The 24,146-nt window shown below is 34.5% G+C and overlaps 1 protein-coding gene across 4 annotated transcripts in view; it reads right to left on the reverse strand.

Moving 5' to 3' along the window:
* UBR1 (ubiquitin protein ligase E3 component n-recognin 1) overlaps window positions 1-24,146 on the reverse strand; it is a 66,925-nt gene that overhangs the window by 29,519 nt on the left and 13,260 nt on the right. For 2 of the 4 annotated variants that reach the window (XM_074584697.1, XM_074584695.1), the window contains exons 3-24: window positions 22,177-22,255; window positions 19,894-20,004; window positions 15,209-15,339; window positions 14,543-14,684; window positions 14,093-14,155; window positions 13,641-13,764; window positions 11,543-11,650; window positions 10,992-11,080; window positions 10,083-10,181; window positions 9,238-9,395; window positions 8,511-8,610; window positions 8,095-8,223; window positions 7,078-7,258; window positions 6,073-6,134; window positions 5,747-5,857; window positions 4,747-4,812; window positions 4,473-4,574; window positions 3,814-3,877; window positions 3,262-3,386; window positions 2,271-2,323; window positions 1,148-1,250; window positions 592-640 (exon numbers count right to left, since the gene is read on the reverse strand). In XM_074584697.1, coding sequence (XP_074440798.1) covers window positions 592-640; window positions 1,148-1,250; window positions 2,271-2,323; window positions 3,262-3,386; window positions 3,814-3,877; window positions 4,473-4,574; window positions 4,747-4,812; window positions 5,747-5,857; window positions 6,073-6,134; window positions 7,078-7,258; window positions 8,095-8,223; window positions 8,511-8,610; window positions 9,238-9,395; window positions 10,083-10,181; window positions 10,992-11,080; window positions 11,543-11,650; window positions 13,641-13,764; window positions 14,093-14,155; window positions 14,543-14,684; window positions 15,209-15,339; window positions 19,894-20,004; window positions 22,177-22,255 — 2,249 coding nt within the window. The remainder of the gene's footprint in view (window positions 1-591; window positions 641-1,147; window positions 1,251-2,270; window positions 2,324-3,261; window positions 3,387-3,813; window positions 3,878-4,472; window positions 4,575-4,746; window positions 4,813-5,746; window positions 5,858-6,072; window positions 6,135-7,077; window positions 7,259-8,094; window positions 8,224-8,510; window positions 8,611-9,237; window positions 9,396-10,082; window positions 10,182-10,991; window positions 11,081-11,542; window positions 11,651-13,640; window positions 13,765-14,092; window positions 14,156-14,542; window positions 14,685-15,208; window positions 15,340-19,893; window positions 20,005-22,176; window positions 22,256-24,146) is intronic. The other 2 variants (XM_074584696.1, XM_074584694.1) reach the window with 1 other exon arrangement.

Here is a 24,146-nt window from a genome sequence, read left to right on the forward strand (position 1 = left end):
TTGTTTATTGTACTTAATTAGTTCAGCTTACAAAGTCTTCCTCAAATCAAGTCAGTTAGTGCTCATGACTTGAATGGGTAAAAGTAAACTCAAAGGGGAAATAACGTTTATGTTACAATAGAAACATGGGGCTTTATCGTTATCTGTATTTGCAGCTTCTAAAAAAGAAAATTTTGATTTATAAAACTTAAGCCTCAAGTCTCATACTTACAGAATGGATCTGAGCACTAGTTCCTGCGGCAACCTCCTCTACACAGCATTATAATATCTTAACATTGTGCTAGAGAAACTACTCACAAAAATAAAGTTTTGCCTCTTAGTTACTCCACCATAACAACTAAGTTGTTCATTTTGTCAATGGGTACTACACCATGTTTATTTGTCTACACGGAAATTAAACTAAAAATTCCTAAAAAAGAGAAAAGAAATGTCAGGTTCTAATTAATTACAATTATTACAAATCACAACAAATTTAATATGAACTCGACTAACCACGATTAAGTCATAAGACACCTCCCAAAGTTCATTTTTATATGCACAACTACATATACTACTGAATTATCACATTTGTTATCAGTTTCAAGTTTTTACCTTCATCTCTGTTTTCTTGTTTCCTTCTTTTCTTTTGTGTATGTTCAGCCTACAGAAAAAGTAATGTTGTATCAGCATCTCTACAGAAGTACGTAATGAAACAATAAGAAACGTTAAACTGGAAACGTGGCAAGATACATAGTACTTGGTCGCATAACTAGAATCTTGTCTGAAATCTGTTCAACAATATTGCATTTTACATTTCAATTTGTAGTAGAGATAAATAATTGGACATACGTGCTTCCTCAATAAAAGTTATAAAAGCAAAGTTTAGGGTTTTCCCATTCAAAGATAATTCTTATTGTATTTTGTTCTTACCATAAACAGTTGACACAGTTAATACAGAAGTCATCCTAAGGAAAATACTAATGCAAACCACACCACGTCAATTTGTATTAACAATCTTAACTTCATTAGAAGTTTAGTTTTGAAGTTAACTGCATATACTCTTTACTGAATCGGTTTCTTTAGATTCCATTGATTCAGCAAAATTCTTTAGACATTGATAAGTATTTACTATTTCTTAACCTTTGAGAGTGAATCTTACACTGCTTACCTTGCTGTGCTGGGTCTTAGTATAGTGATAAAAGAACATATTGAACTCCTTCAAGCATTCATCTTTCAATTCATAAACTCCATGGCCAGACACACCAGGTTTCCTTACAGAGAGATATTTCATGACATGCAGATTAATAACGTATGTTCAGCACATCTTTGAATGTAAACAAACCAGTAACACCATTTATTTTCTAAGGAAACGCTAACAAGAAGAGGAACAGTGATGGTTGCTTCATTAACTTATAAAGAGCATAGAGTAAGTACAGTTATCAGGCTTTAATTTTCAAGACTGCTTACTACTGTAAATCCTACCCAGCAGCAAAATATTTGTAGTCTACACCATCTACAGTGCACCACATAGCTTCTGAGAGGTAAATGCTTTTTAACTTTATGGCTTAGAATTTCAGACATTCCATGTTATTGGATAAAATTCATTACTTGCTTTAACCAAAGTACAAAACAAGTAATACAAAGAGCTACTTTCCAGCCAGCGAGATTTTTTGAACTTTCCATATAATTCCCAAAGCAAAATTCCTAGGTACGCCTAGAGTTGCCCTTGATTAAACATAAACAAGTGAGCCACATGAAATTTAAAATAAGGTAAACTAAAATAATTAAAATTACAAGATATTTTTGTGACAAAAAGAGCAGACATTTGTACTAGTATTTCTCAACTGCTGCAATTGATTGTTCTATATTTGCATGTATATCTATGTCAAAAAAAAGAATTAACTCCCATCTGAAAGTTACAGCAAGTTCCCAACTAAATAACATCTAATGATTAGGTGGTAATCATCCAAGGCACAATGACTTGTTAAGTTTCCTGACCATCTTTGAAATAAAGCGAGATGTGAAGACTTTCCCACCAGGACTTGAGATTACTAAACTCCTGAGACTCCTCAAACTGGATTTGAAGGAAGAGGCGGGCAACAGGAAAGAAGCAGCAGCTTTTGGATATTCCATACAGTTTTCTTTCCTATGCATATTTGAAAGCATATATATTTCAAGACAGCAAAATATTAGCTGAAGAGAGACTGTGCGGTACAACTTGCTTAACCCGTATAATCCAAGAGATCTTATTTCACGTTCAAGCTACTTACAAAATAATACTGTGAACTTACTTAAATGTAGCCACTCTATCAATTACATTCTCCAAGCCAGTTTCATTGTTCTCCTGGTAAAAAAAAAATTTAGTTTAGCATAAATATATAATGATTCAAATATATTCAGTATTATGCTAGGTGTAACAAAACTAGACATACAGATTTAGATCAACTCCCTAATTCATGAATTAATATATTTTGCCCACTGTTATTCAGAAAACAAATATTCATAATTGACAAGCTACAAGGAAGTACTAAAGACAGCTAATACTTTCATTTAATCATGTAATATTTTATATATAACAGAGCTGATCTCCAGAAACAGAGCAGTGCCTTACCCAACCTCAATAGAGGGAAAAACAGAGTTTTAGTCTCTTAAAACTGAGTGAATGTGGATCACCCATTATTGGTTTCTGATAATATTCCAATCTATTTAATTTACAATAAAAATTAAGTTTTTTGCATCAGTTGCCAGCCCTGAAAACTTGCACAGGCTATAAAAGTCTATTCCAGATCCCTCTCCTTTGCTTAAATTTTCAACAGTTGGAATAAAATGGCAGGGAAATCTGTGCTTTTGAATAGACCTGAACAATACTTGACTTCCAATGGATCCGCACAGGTTTAAGTGATCAAAACTACAGGATCAAATTGATTGATGGCACACAGAGCAGAATGGTATACATCTGCATGGTCCTACAGGGCCAAAAGAGAAAATTATTTTAAAACTTTTCTTTTTGAATCTAGGAGAACTACAGCTGAATATTCTAAAAAATTCCACCTCTTCACCAAAAAGCACAATCCCCATACAAGCTTTTTCAGGTTAGACCATACTTGAATCCATGGCATTTACCTTTACATCACGAAGGTGTGTAAGCCCCTTTGTCATCCTATTTTGTAATTCTGAAACCAATGTCTGAGCTTTATATCAGAAATAAAACGCTTACATGTAAAGATTTGGAAGTGAAAAAAGAAAAAGACGTACACAAAAAGTAAATAAACCAGGACTCACATTTTCAGGCAAGGACTTGGTAATTGCACTGTGAGCCATTGGTTCAATACATAACAGATGGATGATTTCTCTCATGGTAACATCTTCTTTTGTCACATTACTCACTCCAGGCACATATCTTTCCCCTACCAGAGTGAATCAAAAGGAGAAGAATGGCAAATATGTCAGTTATAAAGCAATTCTGAATTTTGCACAAAGGTAATGCTATTGCTGAGGTATTTAATTGTGTACGTTTGCATTTACCAGAAACTTATGCCAAGTGTCTGAGAGAAAAAATGTTTTTTTAGCCTAGCTTCCAAACAAAATGGGCTGAGATGGAGTTTCTCTTCATATTTTACATAATAGTCAATTATGAAGTTATCTAACAGCTTTTTACACTATGTAACCCTTACTGCTTCCAGCTGACAGACAACTGTGCTACTGAACCATCTATTTAAAACAGCCATTCTCCAGTACCCTCTCCATACCATCTATGTTAAAGAACGCCACCAAGCCTGTTTTGTCAAACTGTAATAATCCATTACTACAAGAGCAGAGAGAAATGAAACTCACCCACAACGTAGATGAGAATCTGTAGCATCTCTTCTATTAACACATTACATTGTTTGATCAAATCCTACAAGAATTACAGAAATTAGGGTTTTTTTAATGAAAAAAAACAGGCAGGAAAATCTGTCATATAACACTGAGCTCAGCCTTCAGATGTACTACTTCGCTGAAGCACTGTACTGTAAGAAGAAACCTCCATTCTAACAAGCTAGAAAAAAATACTTGTGCTTGTAGAGGAGATATTCTGCAACTGAAGTGCAAGATTCGCATGCAGGAAAAGAAACAGCTAAAAATGCATTCCAAATAAAGGTTCAGATAAAAGTTCAAGCCTCAAGAAGCAGTACAACAATCCAAGAAACTTCCAGCCAAAATAAGAACACACAAAATGGCTTACAAGACATGGAAGTTTTATAGACAAGTCATTTACATGGATTTTTGTAGATGCCCTATGAATTAAAGGTCAAAGAGGGCAAAACCTGTTTGCTAATTTTGAGTAAGCCTCTACAAATTCCAAATGCAAAGTCATTTATCTAACCACTAGGTCCTGTGTTGACTGACTTTTAGTGTGATCATAAAAATGCAGTTATCAACAGTAGCTAGTTTTTCTTATTAATGTTCCATAAACTCAAACAAATTAACCAGCAGAAATACTTGGTACTTACCTGATCTTTGGTGGGCTTGAGTTTTTTGAAAGTATCAGCAAGCTCGTATCTCTGCAGTATCAGCAGGAGGAACTGGTTTGGATCCATAAGAGATGCACCTATCTATCAAAAAATCCAAACTATTATGAACATCAGTTACTACTACAGTTCTTCGTTCATTATGAAAAATACTCTTTTACCAAGAAAATTTTAAGAAATCATATAAATTTAATTAAAATTTAAAAAATTCCGTGAAAGTTTTGAGTCAAGCAAGCAAGCATTCAGAAAATCATACCTGAAGCATGATAATGTCTTTATCATACATCTCTTCTCTGCATTTAACATCTTGATAATAGAATACCTGAGAAACAGGAAAACAAAATTTAAGTAGAGAAGTAATGTAATGTAATGCACTATCAAATGTGCACCAGTTAATGTCTGAGGCTTTTTTAAATCATAGAGCTCCTTTATTGAGTAAGGGAAAGTCCTGTGTTTCTTTCAAAACAAATATGTACTTTAATGGAAAATAAAAATGTTTTTTCACCTATCCAGAGAAAGTCTATGCCATACTTCTTCATACCCTCTTCCAAGACAACATAATTCTAATGGCTGCTACTGATTAAAGTCTAAACATCATCTTCCTCCTACCCATCTCTCAGAGAGACAATTCTACAGGTGGCTATCAATATTTTCTTTTACCAAAGGGTCCTGCGAAAGGTAAACACAGAAAATTTCTGCCATTAAAGAAAAAAAAAAAGAAAAAAAAAGTGAAGCCAAAGCAGGCAAAATACAAGTACTTAAGGGTAGACTTTTACCTTTATCCTTGCAACAAAAAAAGCCGACAAGTGTTATAAAATATTTGTTATGTCCAGTTATATGGCACTCAAGGGTTTAGCATGAAATCATTAAAATAGTTTAATTTTTGCATGTAATTATTACCACGTGTCAGGAGATTCTTCTAACATTTTATGTTACAAGCAATAGCACTAACAGTACTTACACAGTGATTTCTTTACCAGATATGAAAGTAGTTTATAGTAGACATCAGTAACATCAACACCATTTCACAGTCAGAAACAGTCATAAGAGAGATGAAAATACTTGTCTAATATGGGGACACAAGCATTGATGAAGCTGCAGTCTAAATTCCCACCTAGAAGCCTTTCTATTTAGTGTAGGATTGACCCCCCAATGACCTCCTTCTGCACTGGATGAAACCACCACTGGGAGCATCACTGAGAAACGTTTGCATACACCATTAGGACCAGCTCACTACTGAATACTGTAGGGAGTACCTGGCTTATCAGGGAGAGCCCGTTCCTTCTCCACATCTCTGCAGCAACCTGAGCAACCAAGACAAGGCATCGCAAAGGATATTCCACTAGCAGCTCCACTTGAAATTCTTCCTAGAATTTAAAAAAGAATAATAAAAAAAAAAGAAAAGAAATCCAGCAAGAGTAAGTCTGACAGTCATTTTAAAAGTGTAAGTCCTAATAAACGAAGACACATTGACAGCTGCAAAATAACTTGTATGTGTCATGAAAGTTAGAGGATATAATTTTAGGCTTTTTCCTTCCCAGAGAATAAATCACAAGAAGTCGGGGCAGAGGGGGAATCTTACAGGAGAAACAAACTCGTGCAGTCTTGAGATGGTTCCAGTCTTGCTTAATCGTACATGAAGACCTACAAAACCAACATGAAAACATTAGACAATAAGTCAAAATCAGTAAAGATTCTCCTCCAAGCCATTCTAAATGCTAGCTAAATCATCTACAACTCGCAAGAATTACAGAAAAAAGTCAAATTTTATTTAGGAAAGACTTGGTACTTTTGTTTGGTGGGGTTTTTTTTGTTTGTTTGTTTGTTTTAGATAGAAGATCTATTACATTATCACTACAGTTCTTACTAGCCTTACAATCCATTATTTTATGAACAAATCTATTCATTTAATGATTTCATTAAAACCATTTAAATTGAGACGCTAAGTAGTATTAGCAAAATTTTAATCTCACGTTTAAATCATGTCAGTAATAACTGAATTTCAAGACTACACGGCTTAACAGATGGTATCTTGTGATAAAGAATCTACAGCTTAATAATAGCATATGATTTCATTTGTATTCTAGAGAAAGTGGCGATCACCCACTGCTGTGGTCCTTTGTATTCTGACTGGAAATCTGTCCTGGCATGCTGCAAGCATGTCTTTTAAGAGGAGCATTTTAACAGTCCTAAGATGTATGTGGCTGGAAAATAAATTCAAGATACAGTAATAATGAACATTCATTTAGGCAAAACGGGTAGAAATAGAACCACATAAATCCAAATAGTCCAGGGAAAACAGAAGTTCTCATTAAAACACAAAACTTTTCCTTCTCGCCTGACTTTCTTATCTCTCTCCCTTTTAAAAAATGTCCTCCAACCTCCCAGGCAAATGTTGTTCTTTTCTGGGAAAACCTTCCCTTAGGGGGACATCTGAGGAACATGGTTGCCTCACCATGAGAATATCAGTAAGTCAGAGAACGACTGATCTGTGAAGCACTTCATCTAAATGCTGTCTAGAATAAAGAAATAGAGACGGATAATAAAAGTAATTCAAATAGCAATCAAAACAAAACACACCACCTACCAGCAAGAGTCCTAGACAGTGGTAAATGTATGCTGACAGGATCTGCAGACACTCTGTAAGGTCTGCTCTCCAGAGTATGGCCACACAAGTGAAACACTGTCTTTTCCCGTGAGCGGCCATTTGTGCTGCACCTCATCACAGCTTTGTGACATTCACTGTAGGCCCTGAGCAACAACTCTTCCTAGAATTTAAAATAAACGCATAGCATTATATTCAAAAATCATATATATGCACTGAAATTCCTCACTTGCTTTTTCTGATGGTATAAACAGTTACTAAAAGTCCACAATATAATTACTACTCTGTTTCTTAATACTGAGAAGTACTGAACTGGAGCAGTGGAGCATCCAACTAAAGCTAACAGACTATGCTTCTGTCCAAAAAAGCTGCTCTGTCAAATGCTCTAAAAATCTATGTGCTTACTTAAGCTGCAATATTTCAATATTTTGTGTAGTTTGCACCCCAAATTGGATCAAGAAGTTCCTGAACTGCTGTAGTTCTTCCTGTCTCTCCTACTGCGGGAGTGGGGGGGGGGCCAAAAAACCCACCACAAAACCTACTTCAAAATATTACAATATTTTACAATTTCCTCCCTTCCCCCAGCACAGAGATGAGCTCCAGCACAGATTAAGTCTACTTACAGTGCAATTACCCAATTAGCGCAGTTTCTGCAGTCCACTTTTGCAATTAACAATGAACACGATGTGCTTCAAAACCTTAGAACTTGACAGTGATACCATGAACCTAATTCTCAAAATCTGATTATTATTATGAATTATAAGAAGTATTTTCTGTTTATGATTTGCCTGACACCCTGTGCAGCCTTGTCAGCTAGAAGATTATATTCTTCTGAGATCTCTTCTCTCTTTGTCATACCACAGATTAATTCTTTCAGACTCTTTATGGAGATCTGCATTGAACAATACTGAGCTTTTTTAAAAGCTGCTATTTAAAAAACACTCAGGATTATTCACAAAAGGCACCCATGTACGAATCCCAGACAACTGACATACTTACATCACAGGCACACCACTCCTGGAACATCAAAAGAATGTTCTTGAGCTGCATCTGTATAGCAATAGCTGCTTCCCAGTCAGGGTCCACCTCAATGTGCTGACCAATCTGTCTTTTTATCTCCTCCATTCCCTGAAATGAAGATGCAACAAACCACTCAAGCTAAATCAGTGCTTGTAGGCTTAAAACAACGCAAAATCCCATATGGTAAAATAGAGGTTATTCGGACACATGTAGCTAAAATTACACAAGTAATATTCACCAAAGTAAACACTACTTTTTCACCCACCCAAGACCGTGATTGAAGAATTTACCATTTTAATTGCACGTTTATACCCACGACATTGCTATGGATAAAAAGAAGTGCTGTAATATCTCATAACAGTATATTAGAAAGAAATTATTTAAATGTGTTGTACCTGCATGCAAGTTAGAATCCTTAGGAAAGAAACAAATCCTTCTAAAAACCGCGCCCTCAGACGGTCTGTCCATAATGTAGGCTTGCTGACTAAAACATACCTGTCCCCAAAGAAAACATTATCATCTTTTGCTCAGACTTTCCTTCTGCTTATGCTTGTATTTAAAGTGTTCTTTGCATAAAAATAATCAACTGCATCACCACATTACATCACCCTCCCCATCTCAAACTCCTCTTAAAATTGTCGCCAAACGCTAGAGTTGCTTGGTGTAACTCCATCACTTGAAATGAAAAGATTTGGGTTTTTTAATTCCAAGGTATTTGGGGTGGTTTGCTTTTACATTATTCAGTTTATTAGAGAAATTTGAGACCTGTGAGAGGGGAAAATGCTAAGCAGATGAGGATTATACAGCTTTCCCAGAATGATAATGAATAGAAGCCAAATTTCCCATACTGTCTTACAGCAGGTATATTTTGTTTATTAATGCAACTGTTATATGGAATGGTATCAGTGAAAATAATCAAAAATCGTCTTTATAGAATATAATTTTAGTATTGGAAAATTTTTACGTTTCCACTGAAAAACAAAACATTGAAGTTTCATGTGTGTTTTCGACGGGCTTGGGTTTGTTTTTAAAGCAGTTTTATCATCAGATTCCTGAATTTAAACACCTCATCTTACTGCCAATTTTCCAAGAGTTGCTCAAGCATCTCAGTTTTACACTTACCTGAGGTCATATATTACTGCATATACCCGGTTCAGTTTGTCCTGACTGTAACCTTGGAAGTTGAACTTGTCATTTTTGTCTAGGTACTCTGGAAGCACTTCTAGAAGTGTCTCTGTAATGGTGGTGATTACATTCTGCTCTTCAATAAGATGTCGGGCCTGCAAGAAGAAAATTTACAATTTTTCTTCCGATTTTTGTTGAAGAGAACTGTCAAATTTTTCTTTGAATTGAGTCTTTTTGATTAGGAATTATTTTAAGCATTTGTAAAGAGTCCAAGCTACAAAAACTCCTATAGTATTTATTATGTATGAACACAATTTCTATAAATTTAGCATGTTTGTTCACTCTGACAGCTTCAATGTAACAGACATGCGATTTTTTTCCAGAAGGATCATGTAGAAAAGGACTTTTACACTAGTATTTCAGGCAAGAAACATATAACCTTTAAAACCTACAGGTATGCTAGCCCCTCCTCACCCCATCCCCCCCAGGATTTAACATATTTCACCCGCACAAAAAGACATGTAAGCACTTTTCCCCCCCCCCCTCCCAAGTTTTTAAAGTTACATAAGAAGGTAAATGTGAACAGTAAACGAACACAGAAAGTTAATGCAGAAAACAATGCTGCAGAAAACTTATTTGCCTTCCCTCTGTCTTCTGTAATGAATTTTCACATGAACTCAAGCTCCTGCTTTCATATTGGCCTTAACAAATTTCAAAAACATTCATTTTCATCTCAGCAATGCATAATAGACTCTCTACCAAGTACAACAGCCTGCAAAGGTGGTACTGCTAGCAATTCTCAAATTTATTCCACATTTCTAGTGGAGACAGGCTGTACGTACCAGAGTGGGTACAGTGAACATCTGAACCGAGAGTGCTGTCACAGAGAGAGCTCTATCATGATCATCACTGATGTATTCTTTTTGCAATGCCTTGTAATACTAGGAAAAGAGAATATTGGGGAAATTAAATAAAACAAGTGTTCTTTAAAAACATTTACTTTTTTATTTGCAAGAATTACATCTCAATGTCTTTCCTCCTTTCTAATAGAAGCAGTTCAAACAACAAAACCAGCACAATGTCCTCAATGCACCAAAGCAATTAAATATGTGCCCCACTGCCTTAATACTGAAGATAAGCACAAATTTAACTGTTCTGCCAGATCAAAACGAGGTTGTTTTTTTTCCTCCTTTTCCCCAAGAAAAGAAATTCAATATCTGAAAAAAGGATCAATAAAGATATTAACTTATTATAAAACAAGTCTTCCTCCTGCAGTGAACTGCACAGATAGTTATTCAACAGCTGTCTATAAAAGATGTGTACAATGAGTAATGTAAGTCTTTGTTTGCTTTGTTTCGGTCCAGAGAAAACCATGAGTGTCAGTCACCTTTACCAGGATTAAAAAGTCTCACCCTAAAACAAAAACCTCTTGGTCTTAAGTTTAGTATATTTCTGAACTATTGTATGTAATTTTTAAAAAGACAGACCAGTTTCGGTTGCAGTCCATCTCCCATTTCAAAAGATACACAGAATACTAACAATACTGCATTCAAAATGAGCATATACACCTACACGATTATAAGGAACAAACCAATGATGTTGAAAGTAACACACTCTATAAAGGCTGAGCTAGTTGTTGAAGCTCTGCTTGTTGAAAAATTCATTATTTATACTGAAACAATTTTCAGGTTTCAGGGAACTTTTACAAAGCTAGTAAAAATTCATAGCATAAGTAACAAATAGCTATTTACCTTCACAAATTCCACAGCAAAAAGTTTTTTGTATTCCATTTCCATGAAAAAACTACTGAAGATAAGTTCATGAAGAACCTTCCTTGCCCCTGTGAAAAGCCAATACAATGCACATCACTTTATTGTGCTAAGATGCAGCTTTTTGTGTAAAAGAGGAAGAGATTACTAAATTATAATTAAAAATCATTAAAAGCCTTGAAATGGTTATGAAGTATATTAAAAGAGTTATTCTTTTTTTTTTTTACTTTATTTTTAACATTTGTTGGTATGTATTTAAAACACAGGGTAAGCATCAAGTCACTCACAGGCAGGCTACAACTTGTGAAAAGATTCTTCAAAATACATAAAGCAGGAAAACTTTAGGAGGCAAATACATACACAAAATAACAATTATCTCAGCTGTAAAAAAAAAGTCTGTATAAAAACCATAATATAAAAACTATAAAGAAATGTAATTTCACCTGCATATCACTTATTTACTTTTACACATTTGTTACACGCATGAAAAAATAATTTGCCTCTTCAGTTTATAGCAACATAGGTACACAAACCTTTATGAAGTTTTGCATCCCATAGCATCAACTTGCTTATGAAACATGGGTTTTCAGATCCAGCTTCTTCTTTGAGACATATTTGACAAAAGATCTGGCGGAAGTCACCTATAGGGATAAAACTATTCATTTGTACAAGAATGCTTCAATAATTAAATGATAGGAGGAAACAAAATGAGAATTACAGAATTATGTTCTTTAAGAGAAAAAAAGAAGGCACTTAAGTATGAGTTATTTTTTAACAATTTTTTTCCTCAGTGATACTCCCACACACTCTCCCGTTACTAATTTCTTCCTATTATTCTTACCACCTTTATTTAATAAATCCAGTGACGCAGAAGAGTTTTTTGAAATGAAAAGCATTTAGACAGCTTTGCAAAGCAGATCCATAAGTAGAGTTCACCACAGAAATGTACAGCCTAGGCAGATCTACACTGGTCCCTTCCTTGGGTGCTGAAAGTCAGTCTTTTGTAGAATTTCAGAACATTATTTTATATTTTCTTGCATCTATCAGTAAATACAGTGCTTGATGAAGCAGTTTTGGGGATCACCATATCAGAGTCATGGGTTACTACCATTCAGAAATGAGCTCTTACGTCACTAATTTCAAAAGGAAAAGTGGAATGTCATGAATCAGATTCCTAACAACCTGGAAATAAAGAGCATTGAATGCTTCTTGATCAGTATTCTACCACTTGAAGCAATACCACGAAAACAATGGGAACCACCAGACCACCAAGGTGTTCCAGCTGAGTACAGAACATCAAGCCCTTAAAGCATCTATGTATATAATCCAGAAGAACAAGGACAAGAATGTTACACTTCAATCTTTGTGCTTGAAGACTCTCATAAAACATATTAAAGTATCAGTTAACTTATACCAAAATGCTGCACCCAACAGAGGAGGCTGCTTTTTAGCTTATCTCATCACCTAAAAAGGTAATACTTAAAACCCTGTAATTCTGGGGATTTGCTGGGGCACTAACACCAACTTGTCTATACTCACACAGAGTCAACAGATGAATAATTAGCTGTCAGTTGGTGTTTTAGAGTAATCTCATAAAATTTAAAATAATAAGAAAAAGTTATCTAGAAAGAAAAATGTGGATAAACCCCAAACTTTCACTAGAAATCTTGAAATAAACCACACAGTCAAGAATTTGTACCAACTAAAAGAACTGTCTGAGGAACTCAGACCAGCAAGAAAATATCATCAGTGAAATAAAGTTGAAAAGAACTGAAAGCTAAAATTTATAAAATATTGTAAAGAAACGCAAAAAGGTACAATTCTGATATAAGTATCTCAAGGGAAAGATTGGAAAGTAAGTGTTCAGAAAAAAAGGCAAGAAAGTCACTTTATTATCCAAGCTTACAAACTGGCTAAAGCAGACCAACAGATTTACCCTTTCAAGAAGGAGAAAGAGCAAAGAGCACAGCTTAATCTATGTATATTTGTATGGCAAGAAGAAATTCTATAATGGCTTTAGTCTGCCAAAACACAGGTAGGACAAAACCTAACAACAGTCATCAAAATTAGATTGATCCAGAAGTCATCTTTAAAACCATGAGCATCATTAAATACCAGAGCAATGTTTGAAAGCTTAAAATAGACTTTCCACTACTGGACAAATGTTTAAATTAAGGCTTTTGTTTGTTTGTTTTACTGACGCTATCTAATTAATCACAGTTATCAAATCTGAAGCAGGAATTAATTCAAGCAGAGGATGTATGCTTTACACTGATGATGTTCTGCAGCTTTCCACCACCGCTGGGTAAGGCAGCTTTTAAGCAAAGAAGTCACTGAAATAGGGCATGTGATGCTGAAACTAAGGATAATAAAACTTCTAGAGGAACAGACAGAGCTCAAGCAGGGAAAGACATTTGTTTCAGTAAGAAGGAAAAGAAAAGTACTACTATTCATAACCATACCAATGGATATCAGAAGCCATACTACTGTATTTATTTATTAATTAGAAGGAATGTGAAAGTATTTTAATAAGGGAATATCATATATAGTACAGCTAAAAACATTTTTTGAGATAATTAGTCAGCTAAATACTGACGTAGCAGTATTGTAACAAAAATCAGTTATGCTTACTTGAATAGCTCATGAGTTTGTTCAGCCAAGAACCAAGGCGCAAGGCAAACTTCTGGTGAGCCATAACATCAGCATGCAGAACCTCCACATGAAGTGGTCGTTGAGAAACATTTTCAGAATGCCTCTAGGAGTCAGGTAAATATTAATAGAGATAAAATAAAGATAAGATGATTTTTCATATTTGTCTTTACCACTCATTACCTCTCCCAAGCAGATGTTAATGGCAAACCCTAACAAAAAAGAAATCAGTTTGACATTTTATTTCTGAAGATACTTATTTATCTATACCAATTGTGGTGGGGTAAATTCACTTTCAAAAAGTTCACAGGCAGGATATAAAAGCATGGAAGTACTAAGTTAAAGACTACAACAGACAAGTAAGTCTTCAGTATTAATAATGATGAGGGTGATTTGCTTGTTTTTCAAATGAGAAAAATATTTTAGGAAGTTACCTTGATTTCTTCTTTTGCTTCCTGACAAGAGGTGTAATGTCCTGCCTTAACAGCTCTACGACCCTGTTTAAAGAAAATATCGAGCGTGAGACTAACATATGACAAAACCAAAATGTCACAAGCTTGATCTTTGCTATGTTTTTTATGAGAAATGGGGACCAGCAACATTCATGGTGCTTATAGATATCTAGAAGCAAATCAAGATTAACATAATTATCTTTAGAAAAAAGCTATTTCAATTAAATTAACAACAGAACAACAAAGTAAAGTCTGGGTATCTTAATATTATTAGATGAGGAAAATTCATGTACACTAAGTTACTCTGCAACATGCCTTTCTCTCTCCTCAAGCTCCAGCACCCCAGAAACAAAAACTCTATGATCAAGAGACTAAAGTAGCACTACTTAATGATTAAAAAGTTACTTTCTCCCATACACAGAATGAACTAACCTCTTTATCTATGGCAGTAGTATGCAACTGGGCTTCACCGAGTTCGCAGCCAAGTGCCCTTTGCAGGCTATAGATGACATGATCGTAAGAATGATGTTCATCATTGAAAAGGACACAGTAGTAGCTGTCTACCTTCTCTCTACTGGAAAAAAGCCAACAGAACACCATACAAATAAAAGTAAAATCGTAAATAGTGTCCTATCCAATACAAGCAACAGCTCACTTGGTAGCTTGAGAGAAACGTCAAGTACAAAAAAAAATCATAGAAGAAAATCAAGCATGGTCTTCATGTCAAAGACACACCCAAAAATTCCCTCACCGCGTATACCAGAATAAGCCATAGAAATAACGTACGAAGGACAAAACAGATTTTAAGTTATTTGATTGTTCCATTACTATTCCTCTCTCTGCCATTTAAAGATCCCATTTGTCTTTTTAACATGACATATAACAAACTTTTTCCATTTTGATGGAGGACAATCACATGTTACTTTTTCCATGAAGTATCAAAAGCTTTTCTCTATATAACTGTAGGTCAGAAATGCTACAGTGCTGTTTACAGGGATTTTGGCACTAACATATTTGCATGAGCCTAAGTATACCGCAGGCAAAATTATTACGAAAGTTTCTAATGCCTTGGAAGAGAAAGCGGGAAATACTCCCTACCTAATTGTGAGCTCCGGAGGCAGTTCCTTCTCTTCTTCCCATATAAGCATATCTACAATGTATTTTATCACAGCGGGAAACACTCTCCTAGAGTGCTCCATAATTTCTTCATTCAACTGACATTCAGAATTCTGTAAGACATGAGATAATATTAACATGGAAAAGAAACTTAAAAAATTAAAAAAGGATTGGTAGAATACCTTATTACTATATTTGTTTCAGGAAATGAGCCTTCTCGTTATTTTCAAGCAAATTAATCTCATCCAATTTCTTCTCTTCAAAATTATTTCATCCAAAGGGCTCTCAGTAGTATTCCAACAGTTTCATCTAACTTTTTATACACATCCAGTTTTTATCTAGGAATAGTCTATGAAAGGTCTCACCAAATGTGTTAGGAAGCTTCAATTATTGCTTTTTTTTTTTTAAAAAAATGAATCTGGTTAACAGTTTTCTGTACACCCGAAGATATTGAAAATTTGCAGTCCAGACCAAAATTATTCCCCTGCATTGCTTGCTCTTTTGTGAGTGTATTCTGTCAAATGTTTATGACAGCTTAAAATCATGTTTTTGAAAAATTCTTAAATCAACTATAGAATCATATTTATCCATTTACGAAGCAGATTGCTTTAAAAAAATAAAAATTCAAGTGAAATCATGTTGTATCCATAGGATGTAAAACCTAAAAACATAGTGGAAGAGAAGTAAAAATGCATTAACATGGCCAATTACTTACAAAACTCTGAACAACAGTTTTCTGACCTGATAAGCACTACAAGAATAATTTGGATCCAAACATACAATCTGAAATGTCTGCCAATGAAATCATGGTCTATAAATATCACTGTGTGTACATACTTAAGTTTGAATAAGCTTGTGGTAGATCTCGGTAATTAAGAATACAAATGTCTGGGCTATTTTTTTTTTCCCCAGATTGACAAAGCTATCATTATCCTACAGTTTGGAGCAGAATGAAAAAAACTTAAGTGCTAAGAATAATCTAATTGAACGCAGTCGTAAATATACTAATTTTTTCTTCCAGTATTTCTTAAGAGTTTGGCTTTTTAAGCATTAACATACGGCAAGCAAAAATGATAGAGCTGGAAGAAAACATGAAGCTGTGCGTAGAGATACGCAAAACAGGAACCTTCTGGTAAGACATGCTACTGTCCTTCAGTCTGTAGAAGAAATCAAAGGAAACTACATCAAAGGATTTATAAACTACTAAAAGTGGGGACTGAACTCATAAAAGTAGTGGAAAGTTAAATGATGCAATGCCACCTCCAATGCTACCCACTTTAATAGAAGTCACAGTAAAATGAAATTAAGATACAGCTAATGTAAATTGAAAGCATAAGAACAAAATTTCCTCAGAACTATGCCCAAAAATGCCTAATTATTTAAGCTTCAGGTAGAGCTTCAAATAATAACATTGTGGAAGAATGAACAAAGCGTGTTCAGATATCAACTTTTAAAAATAACTAATAACCAAATTATTATTTTTTTAAACAAACATGCCTGGGAAGTATTTTTACCTCATCTCTGACATAAATTCTTAAAATTATCTGTTTTTAAGGATAAATTCTGGCAAAAGGGTTTTATATTTATATATTTCTGGCATAGCAAAGACATTAATTTGGAATCAATAGGGAACAGATGACTCCTAAAAGCCTGGACTGGGGATTCTAAAGTGAAGGATTGCTTTTCTGAGCCCCATGTTACATACATACCAACAAGTTTTGTAAATAGCTCCTCATTGTAAAACTTTTTTTTTTTTTAAATAAGGTTCAATTAAGATTTTTGTAAGGGTACTGCATTTTACTAATGCTCACCTCTTTATCTCAGAAATGGTAAAAGCTCCGGTGCCTATCTTTCACATGGTAGATTCAAACCTGTCCACTACTGAGGGCTCATTTTTAAAAGGTGGTAGTTCTGTAGATCATATTCTAAACTTAATCTACCTTTTAAAAATAGCAGCCAGTTTCTAAGCACATTTTTACCATGTTCTGCACAGCAGACAAATGTATTGCGAACATATCCCTCTTCTTATTTGCTCCTACCTGATCAGAGTAAGTTTATAAACACCTTAGTATGATACATCCTCTGCACTTAAGCATAATTAAAGGAACATTGGTCAGGATCATCAATAAAAGAGTGCTTTTTGTTTGACAAGCATGTGATAAACTTCCATACTATCAGAAAACATGCTGGAAGAGAAATATGCAAGACTGTTCCAAATGCGCTTTGCAACTCATTTCTTTTAATAAGCACTATATGCTGAGAAAATTCCTACATTATGAATGTCCTTGATTCTCAAAACAGAGAACAAACTATGAGATAATCCAAACATCCATGAGTCTCTTCATCATAAAGAAAAATCTCTGCGGATAAGTCTTCTATTAAAACAGGAACGTTGTCATGCAATGCAATCTAATGCAAACAAATAGTTACATATAGTATACATTAATATACTGATCCGTTTCATTATTGTAGTAGTTGTATATCTGCCCTATTACTAGAGAGTCTACATACACTGACTGCATAATAACTACATCTACTGACAACAAAGAACTATTACAACAAGTAACTTTCTACTTCTTCAAATTCAAATAATTGTCTGTTTTTCATTATTCACTACTCCCAGGTAGTATGTTCAAAAATTGGACAGTGCGATTTTAACAAGAGTGAAAGAGTTTTTGCGTAAAATTTTTTATAAAGGTTTTGGTGTTTTTCCTAACATTTGGTTTTGAATTATTTCATTGTTATGAAAAAACTGTTCTAAAGGAAAGGGAGGTAAAAAGCCAAATATGCCATCACAGATGCAAATACCAGATCTGCAAGATCAAAATCTGTACCTTGCTGATAAATAGGTTCCCCAGCAGGAAGTAAACATTGCATAAACCATTTTAGGGACTCTGACCAGAGTTGTTGGAACCAAAAAAATAACACCATTCTCAGAAGTAAAGTGCTGAAGCAACTGTTTTTTAGATCTCCTACAGAGGCCTAAATTTTAAATCTGGGAGATACAATCTATGTTGTTTAGAATCTCTTTGTTAAAGTTCTTAATGTGCCTCATAGGTCCATGTTCATACAGGTATTGGTGTGATTTTTTGTGAGCCATCACGGGTGAAATCCATAATGTACGCTTACTACTGTCTGTAAGACACAAACTGGTCACCTGAGGCATAAGTAATATCCCGTATCTAGGAGCAATGGAGATACTTTGGCTGGAAACAATTTTCAAGTGAAAGAACACCTAATGCTCAACTGAGACCTGAACATTTTGTCTTAAGACCATTGCTAAATTCTCTTCATGATGTGACACGGACCCCTCAGCAATCAGCTAGAAATCTGATACTGAGCATCTTGTAACATAAGCTTTCCATAGCATCCAAAGGTGGCTCTGAAGCTGGTAGACACACAAGCTTCTCTACCTTCCCGTATGTCTTTATCAACAGTACCAGGAGTCTAGCATTGCAAAACAATACTGTTTTCCTTCAGAATGCAAGGACAAAAACTAATACTTCCCAAAGAGGAACTGTTTCTGGTTTCTTATTCTGGAAGCACCTCTAGAACATGCTGGAAAAACATATAACGTATGTGATAATGGCAACAGCAGTAAAATTAACCATACTGCAGCTATTTTGTGGTATTCTAATACTGTGGAAACAATCTGGTTCTCTTGATTACAGTTTTTTGTAAGTAATATGTAGGTATCAGCTGCAGATATGTATCACATGGCTAAGTACTCGGGGATAAGTACCGCACAGCAGAACAGACTTTACTGAAGTAGAAGCAGGTCAACATTACAGTGACAAGCTCCAAATGGTAATCAGACAACCCCTTCTTGGAGCTTCAACTATTTTTATTTCTGAAATCCATTAAGATTCATGGTTTTTTGAAGGATGAACCAGTCAAGGAAAACTTTGCCTCATTTTTCTGTAAGACCAGTGTTCTTTATTTCTATTCCATTTAATTTTTTTCCAGATCCTAAAGAGAAGTACTTTTGCAAAAAAACCAGGAGGAATTAAGAGTCTCTTTGCAACGATGAATGGTAAGGGCGTTTTTTGTCCTGGTTATCTCAGAATGTAGGACTCGAAAGAAAAAATTTTACCTGAAGCAACTGAATTGCCTACATTCTTCTTGAGAACTACTTATAAAATGGCATATTTCTCATTAATATGCTGCTTTATGAGGTACAATAAGCCTGAGACATCCTGAGGTTACTTTTAAAGCATAGCAACTTATTCTAGCCATAGTGACAGATCACATACCAGAATTAACTGACAAAAAAAATTGTTCACTAATGCAGTAATGTGGAAAAGAGAAAATATTATTAAAATCAAATACTATACCTATTTACTAACCACTGGGAAACCAATTATTTATAAATAAGAACTGAGTAATACATATAGCACAGAAAAGAGCAGAAACTCCTATTTTAATTCCTAATCAAAGACAGAAGTGCACAAGACCGGTAGATGGAAGTGTTCTATTGGTTTTGCTTTTTGTTTGGAGACAAAGGATGGACAATATACATGTTTGACCCCAATAAACACCTTGACCAAGGAAATCCTGATTCAATTCAATTGGACCTGCTACATAAACATACATACTTTCATATACTGGAATAAGCACTTTTTAAAAAAAGACAATATTTATTCTTTCACTTTAAGCAATATTCTTACTTCTTTTGCAGAACCTGATGCTCCAGGTTCATGTTTAGTACACAGCGGTCCAGCCTTCCATGCCTCTGTATCCCCACAGTCACAAAATCCGCCTCCAGTGGAGCTATGCATCTGTAAAAACGTGTATTTCAGCCATGAAATATGCACGTAAAAAGCAAGAGAAAAATAAAAATGTGCACTATTTAAGTCAAACACAAGTATCAATAGCTACCTACAAAATACAAGAGGCACTGCATAACCAGTGGACTTGTCACAACATATTTTTTTCTTTTTAACTAAAAGTTAAAAGGAGACTTATCAAAGATGAGGCGGGGTGGCGTGATGGTGGTGGGGGGAATGTAAACTTTTTGAACAGAAAATACAGGAGGAAATACAGTTGCCGCTGCAAAAAAGTATGCAAGTAAAGTAAATTTGAGTATTAAGTAAATTTACTTAGAAAGTAGGTGAAAAGGCCTATGACTGATAAATAAGCACTTCATAAATAGAAAAATAATGATTTCTGGTTTTATGAGCAAAACTATAGCAAAGATGCTTAATGCCTTCTTTACAAATTACTTGGTAAAGTTTGAAAATAATCTAAACAAGCATGTGTGTATATTGAACAGGTATTTAGTAGTACCTCTACACCTAATCAAAGAAAATAAGATATAATCAGCATCTAAATACATTCTTGCAACTTTAACTTTGCATTACACTTTCAGAAAAGTACAAATTTTGTATCATTTTGGCAAAAAATTGAGACAAAACTCAGGCAAAAATAATTATCTTTAGCTTAGTCTAAATCCCCAATCCTAAACTAATTATAAAAAACACTAAGTGACCCAATAAAAAGACATTCAAAAATTTGTTATTTACTTGAAACGTTTTAAAATAACCTGATCTAATTAGATGTGCTTGGAACACGAGGCTGGACTAGGTGACCTCCTTAGGCCCCTTCCAACCTAAATTATTCTATGAATCTATAAAGAGCATAATCTGTATTCTGTAGAATGCATCTTTAAAATGGAAATGCAGCAAATCTGCTCCCATCTGACTACCTATTTCCATGGCTGATGTTTTGCCCAAAGTAGTTACTGAAAAACAGGGAAACGACAACAGCTTCTCAGCCCAGCTGTAATTCCAAACTGCTCCATAATCACTATTGTCTACTTTCCCTGATTTTCATCTTACCTCTCTGTAAAATGTGTGTGTGCGTGGAAGTTATATTTGCACCGTCCAAGTAGTTTTGTACATCTTTCAATCAATACTTACTATACATCTTCAGATCAGTATACACAGACTCATACAGAGGGGCGGAATTTTGTATTTTAGTCCCAGTTAATTTTGAGATTCTTACAAACTATCTCTCATTAAAACATACCCACTTAAAGGGGATTTATGACCAATTGATAATACAAGTAAGACATCATGTCAACAAATAGAAGAAATAGCTGCAAAAAAAATCCAGCCCACTTTTTGGTTATGAAAGTTAATTAAGTTGAATACATAAAGCTTCTGTACATTTTTTTGCAGCAGAGTTAGACCAACTTTAAAAATTACACTTAATATATTGTTTTCCATTTCTGCTTCCAAGGCTATTGACATTACAGAGTTCTCAATGAAGAGGGCAAGCAAAAATAGGGGCTTGGGAAAGAAACAGTAGGTGACAGTTTAGTCATCGAGTTAGCTAAAAATTATTTAAAAGATCCTTCTTTAATTAAAGCATGGGAACCTCTCAAAGATAACACAGATTTGACTCAAAGAGAATCAAAAGGATATCAGAAAGAGATGATCCAGTTCTAGAACAATCTCAAAAAAATTGATGCTTGACTTTTGTTTTAACTTCATCATAGTCCACACTAAGCACAAAGTAGTTTATGCAAATCAAAATGGAGCAACAGAGTGGAAGTGTAGAGACTGCATGAGTAAGTGCTGAAGTAATGGCCCTTGTATACGCACACTCATTCTCGTTTTCCAAATAGTACTGACTGGAACTCAGGACAAGACTGTCATTTTCAGTCACAGCTTTTTGCTCTGACATACACTTCTGTGATATTGCCAAAGAGAATAACAATGTATGCATTCACAAACACTCCCTTACCTTTAGCTCTTGAACAAGACAGAAAGTCACCATTCTTAAAAGAGGCTTTACATAGTTAGAAACATGAGAGAATTAACTAATTAGTAAACCCCAGATATTTTTTTAAATGAAAATTACTAACGGTTCATATGCAGTTTATTATATCCTCAAAAAAATCTTCTCTAAAGCTACAAATACAATTTCTTAATATAAAATATTCCTACCTTGTACCGGTGGTTCTTGTGAATGCTATTCTGGAAGCAGTCCATACAGAGTACACAAGTTGGATCAACTGCACAGTCTCTGCAACGAAAATGGTAACTGGAAAACTTTCTAAAACAAACACATGGAATTTTCATGCACAAAAGAAAATGCTGCTCTGAAAAGAAATTTGAAATTAACAGATCCAAATTATAAAAACATTGTCTACTTCACAGAAAGAAGATAAAAGCCAATCTTGTTAGGCTTGAACCATGTCCTCAGACCTGCTGTATCAGAAACATGCTTGATATCACTTTCAAAACTTGCTGCTAATATATTTCTGGTTTTGCTAAGAATAAGCAGCTATGAAACACCATGATGGCCCTGAAGTAACCTTTATTATTGTTTCCAACAACTGCAGCCAGTTTGCTAATGAAACTTTTGCTACACTTCTGCTAGGTTATGTTTATAACTTTTAAAACAGTTAGAAGTTAAAATCTAAGGAGAATACCTTTGTAAAATGAGCCAAAGAATATATACTTTGAAATTTAATTTCAACAGTTTCAGTCGTGCGCTCAAATACATGAAAATCCAGAATTACATTTGTGGGCAATCTAATTCAATTTTTCTCTATGCTCCACATACATACTTTTTTTTTTTACATTGCATTTTGCCCATAAAACATGTCACTCTTTTTTTCTTTAAATGCTGTTTATTTCTATGCAACTTGTGGATGACAGGCATTTAACGCAACATAACAAGTTTTTTGTTTCATGCCATTGTTCAACATCTATTTCAAGCCTCCTTTACAATACAACTAAAATAGTATGGTAATTCTGATTACAGAATGAATTTCCTTTCAACCCTTTAGATGATAATCATGATTACAATAATTTAATCTTCACTAACATTTATTATCATAAATTGTCTGCAAGGTGAGTTAAAAGAACAAAAACTTAATCCAGAAGTTAAAGTTGAATGCCTGATTCAAGACATTTAGATTTTAATATTTCAGAGTATCTATTATTTTTAGCAATTTAGATGCCTAAAGCAAATGTATATTTAGCTTCAGTTGCAGTAGTAAATACACTATTTTGTATAAATACTACCACATTTTTGTAAGACAGGAACTCAAAAAAAAAAAAAAAAGAAAAAGAGACTACCTCTGGGAAGTATAGCTTTGTCTTTTTGCCTGCTATCATACAAGAACTCTGCAGAGGTAGGAACAGGATTATTCCTGTTACAGCAGCACTAAACTGCCTTGACCATCCTTTCCCTTTGTTCAATCCAATGTCACGCTCACTACACACTGTCTAGCAAACAGGTAAGGACTTCAAAGACCATTCTCCTCTCATACACAACACTAACTTATTCCTAGAAAAAGCTGAAGAGTATGTGATTGATTAAAACCTTACAGTGTAATTCATAAACATAAAGTTTACAGAGAGCTTTCATTCTGATATCTCCTAAATTCTAAGGGCTGGATTTTTTATCCATAATAATATTCTTGATCCTTAATAACAGTCTTTTGGTATTTCTGATTAAATTTTCTAGGGTTTTAAAATAAACTGAAAACTAGAATAAACTATGACAATAGCATCATATTAATACTAATGAATTGCCAGCACCGTTACAATCTTTACATCTACCACAAAGACCTCTGGCTTTTTAATATTAATATATTCTTATTCATACTATTTATATTAATATATTCATATTAATATGAATCAACAAAATAAATTCTATCAAACCAATGGGCTGCCATCTTTAGTATACTCGAGGATGAGACAGAAAGTGAAAACATGACCACTGGTCACATAGCTATTGCTTAAGCAAAGGACTGACGATGCTCAGAAATGCGGGGTTCTGTTTCAGACTTTGAAAGGGTGAGTACTGTACAGCTCACAGATTTTTATGCCTATTCTCCCTCAATTCAGGTACAGCCCATACTCATACCCTATCATCCAATCTTTTTAACCAATGGCTTTCAGTA

The sequence above is a fragment of the Larus michahellis genome, chromosome 4, assembly GCF_964199755.1.
Source record: "Larus michahellis chromosome 4, bLarMic1.1, whole genome shotgun sequence".
Classification (NCBI taxonomy): domain Eukaryota; kingdom Metazoa; phylum Chordata; class Aves; order Charadriiformes; family Laridae; genus Larus; species Larus michahellis.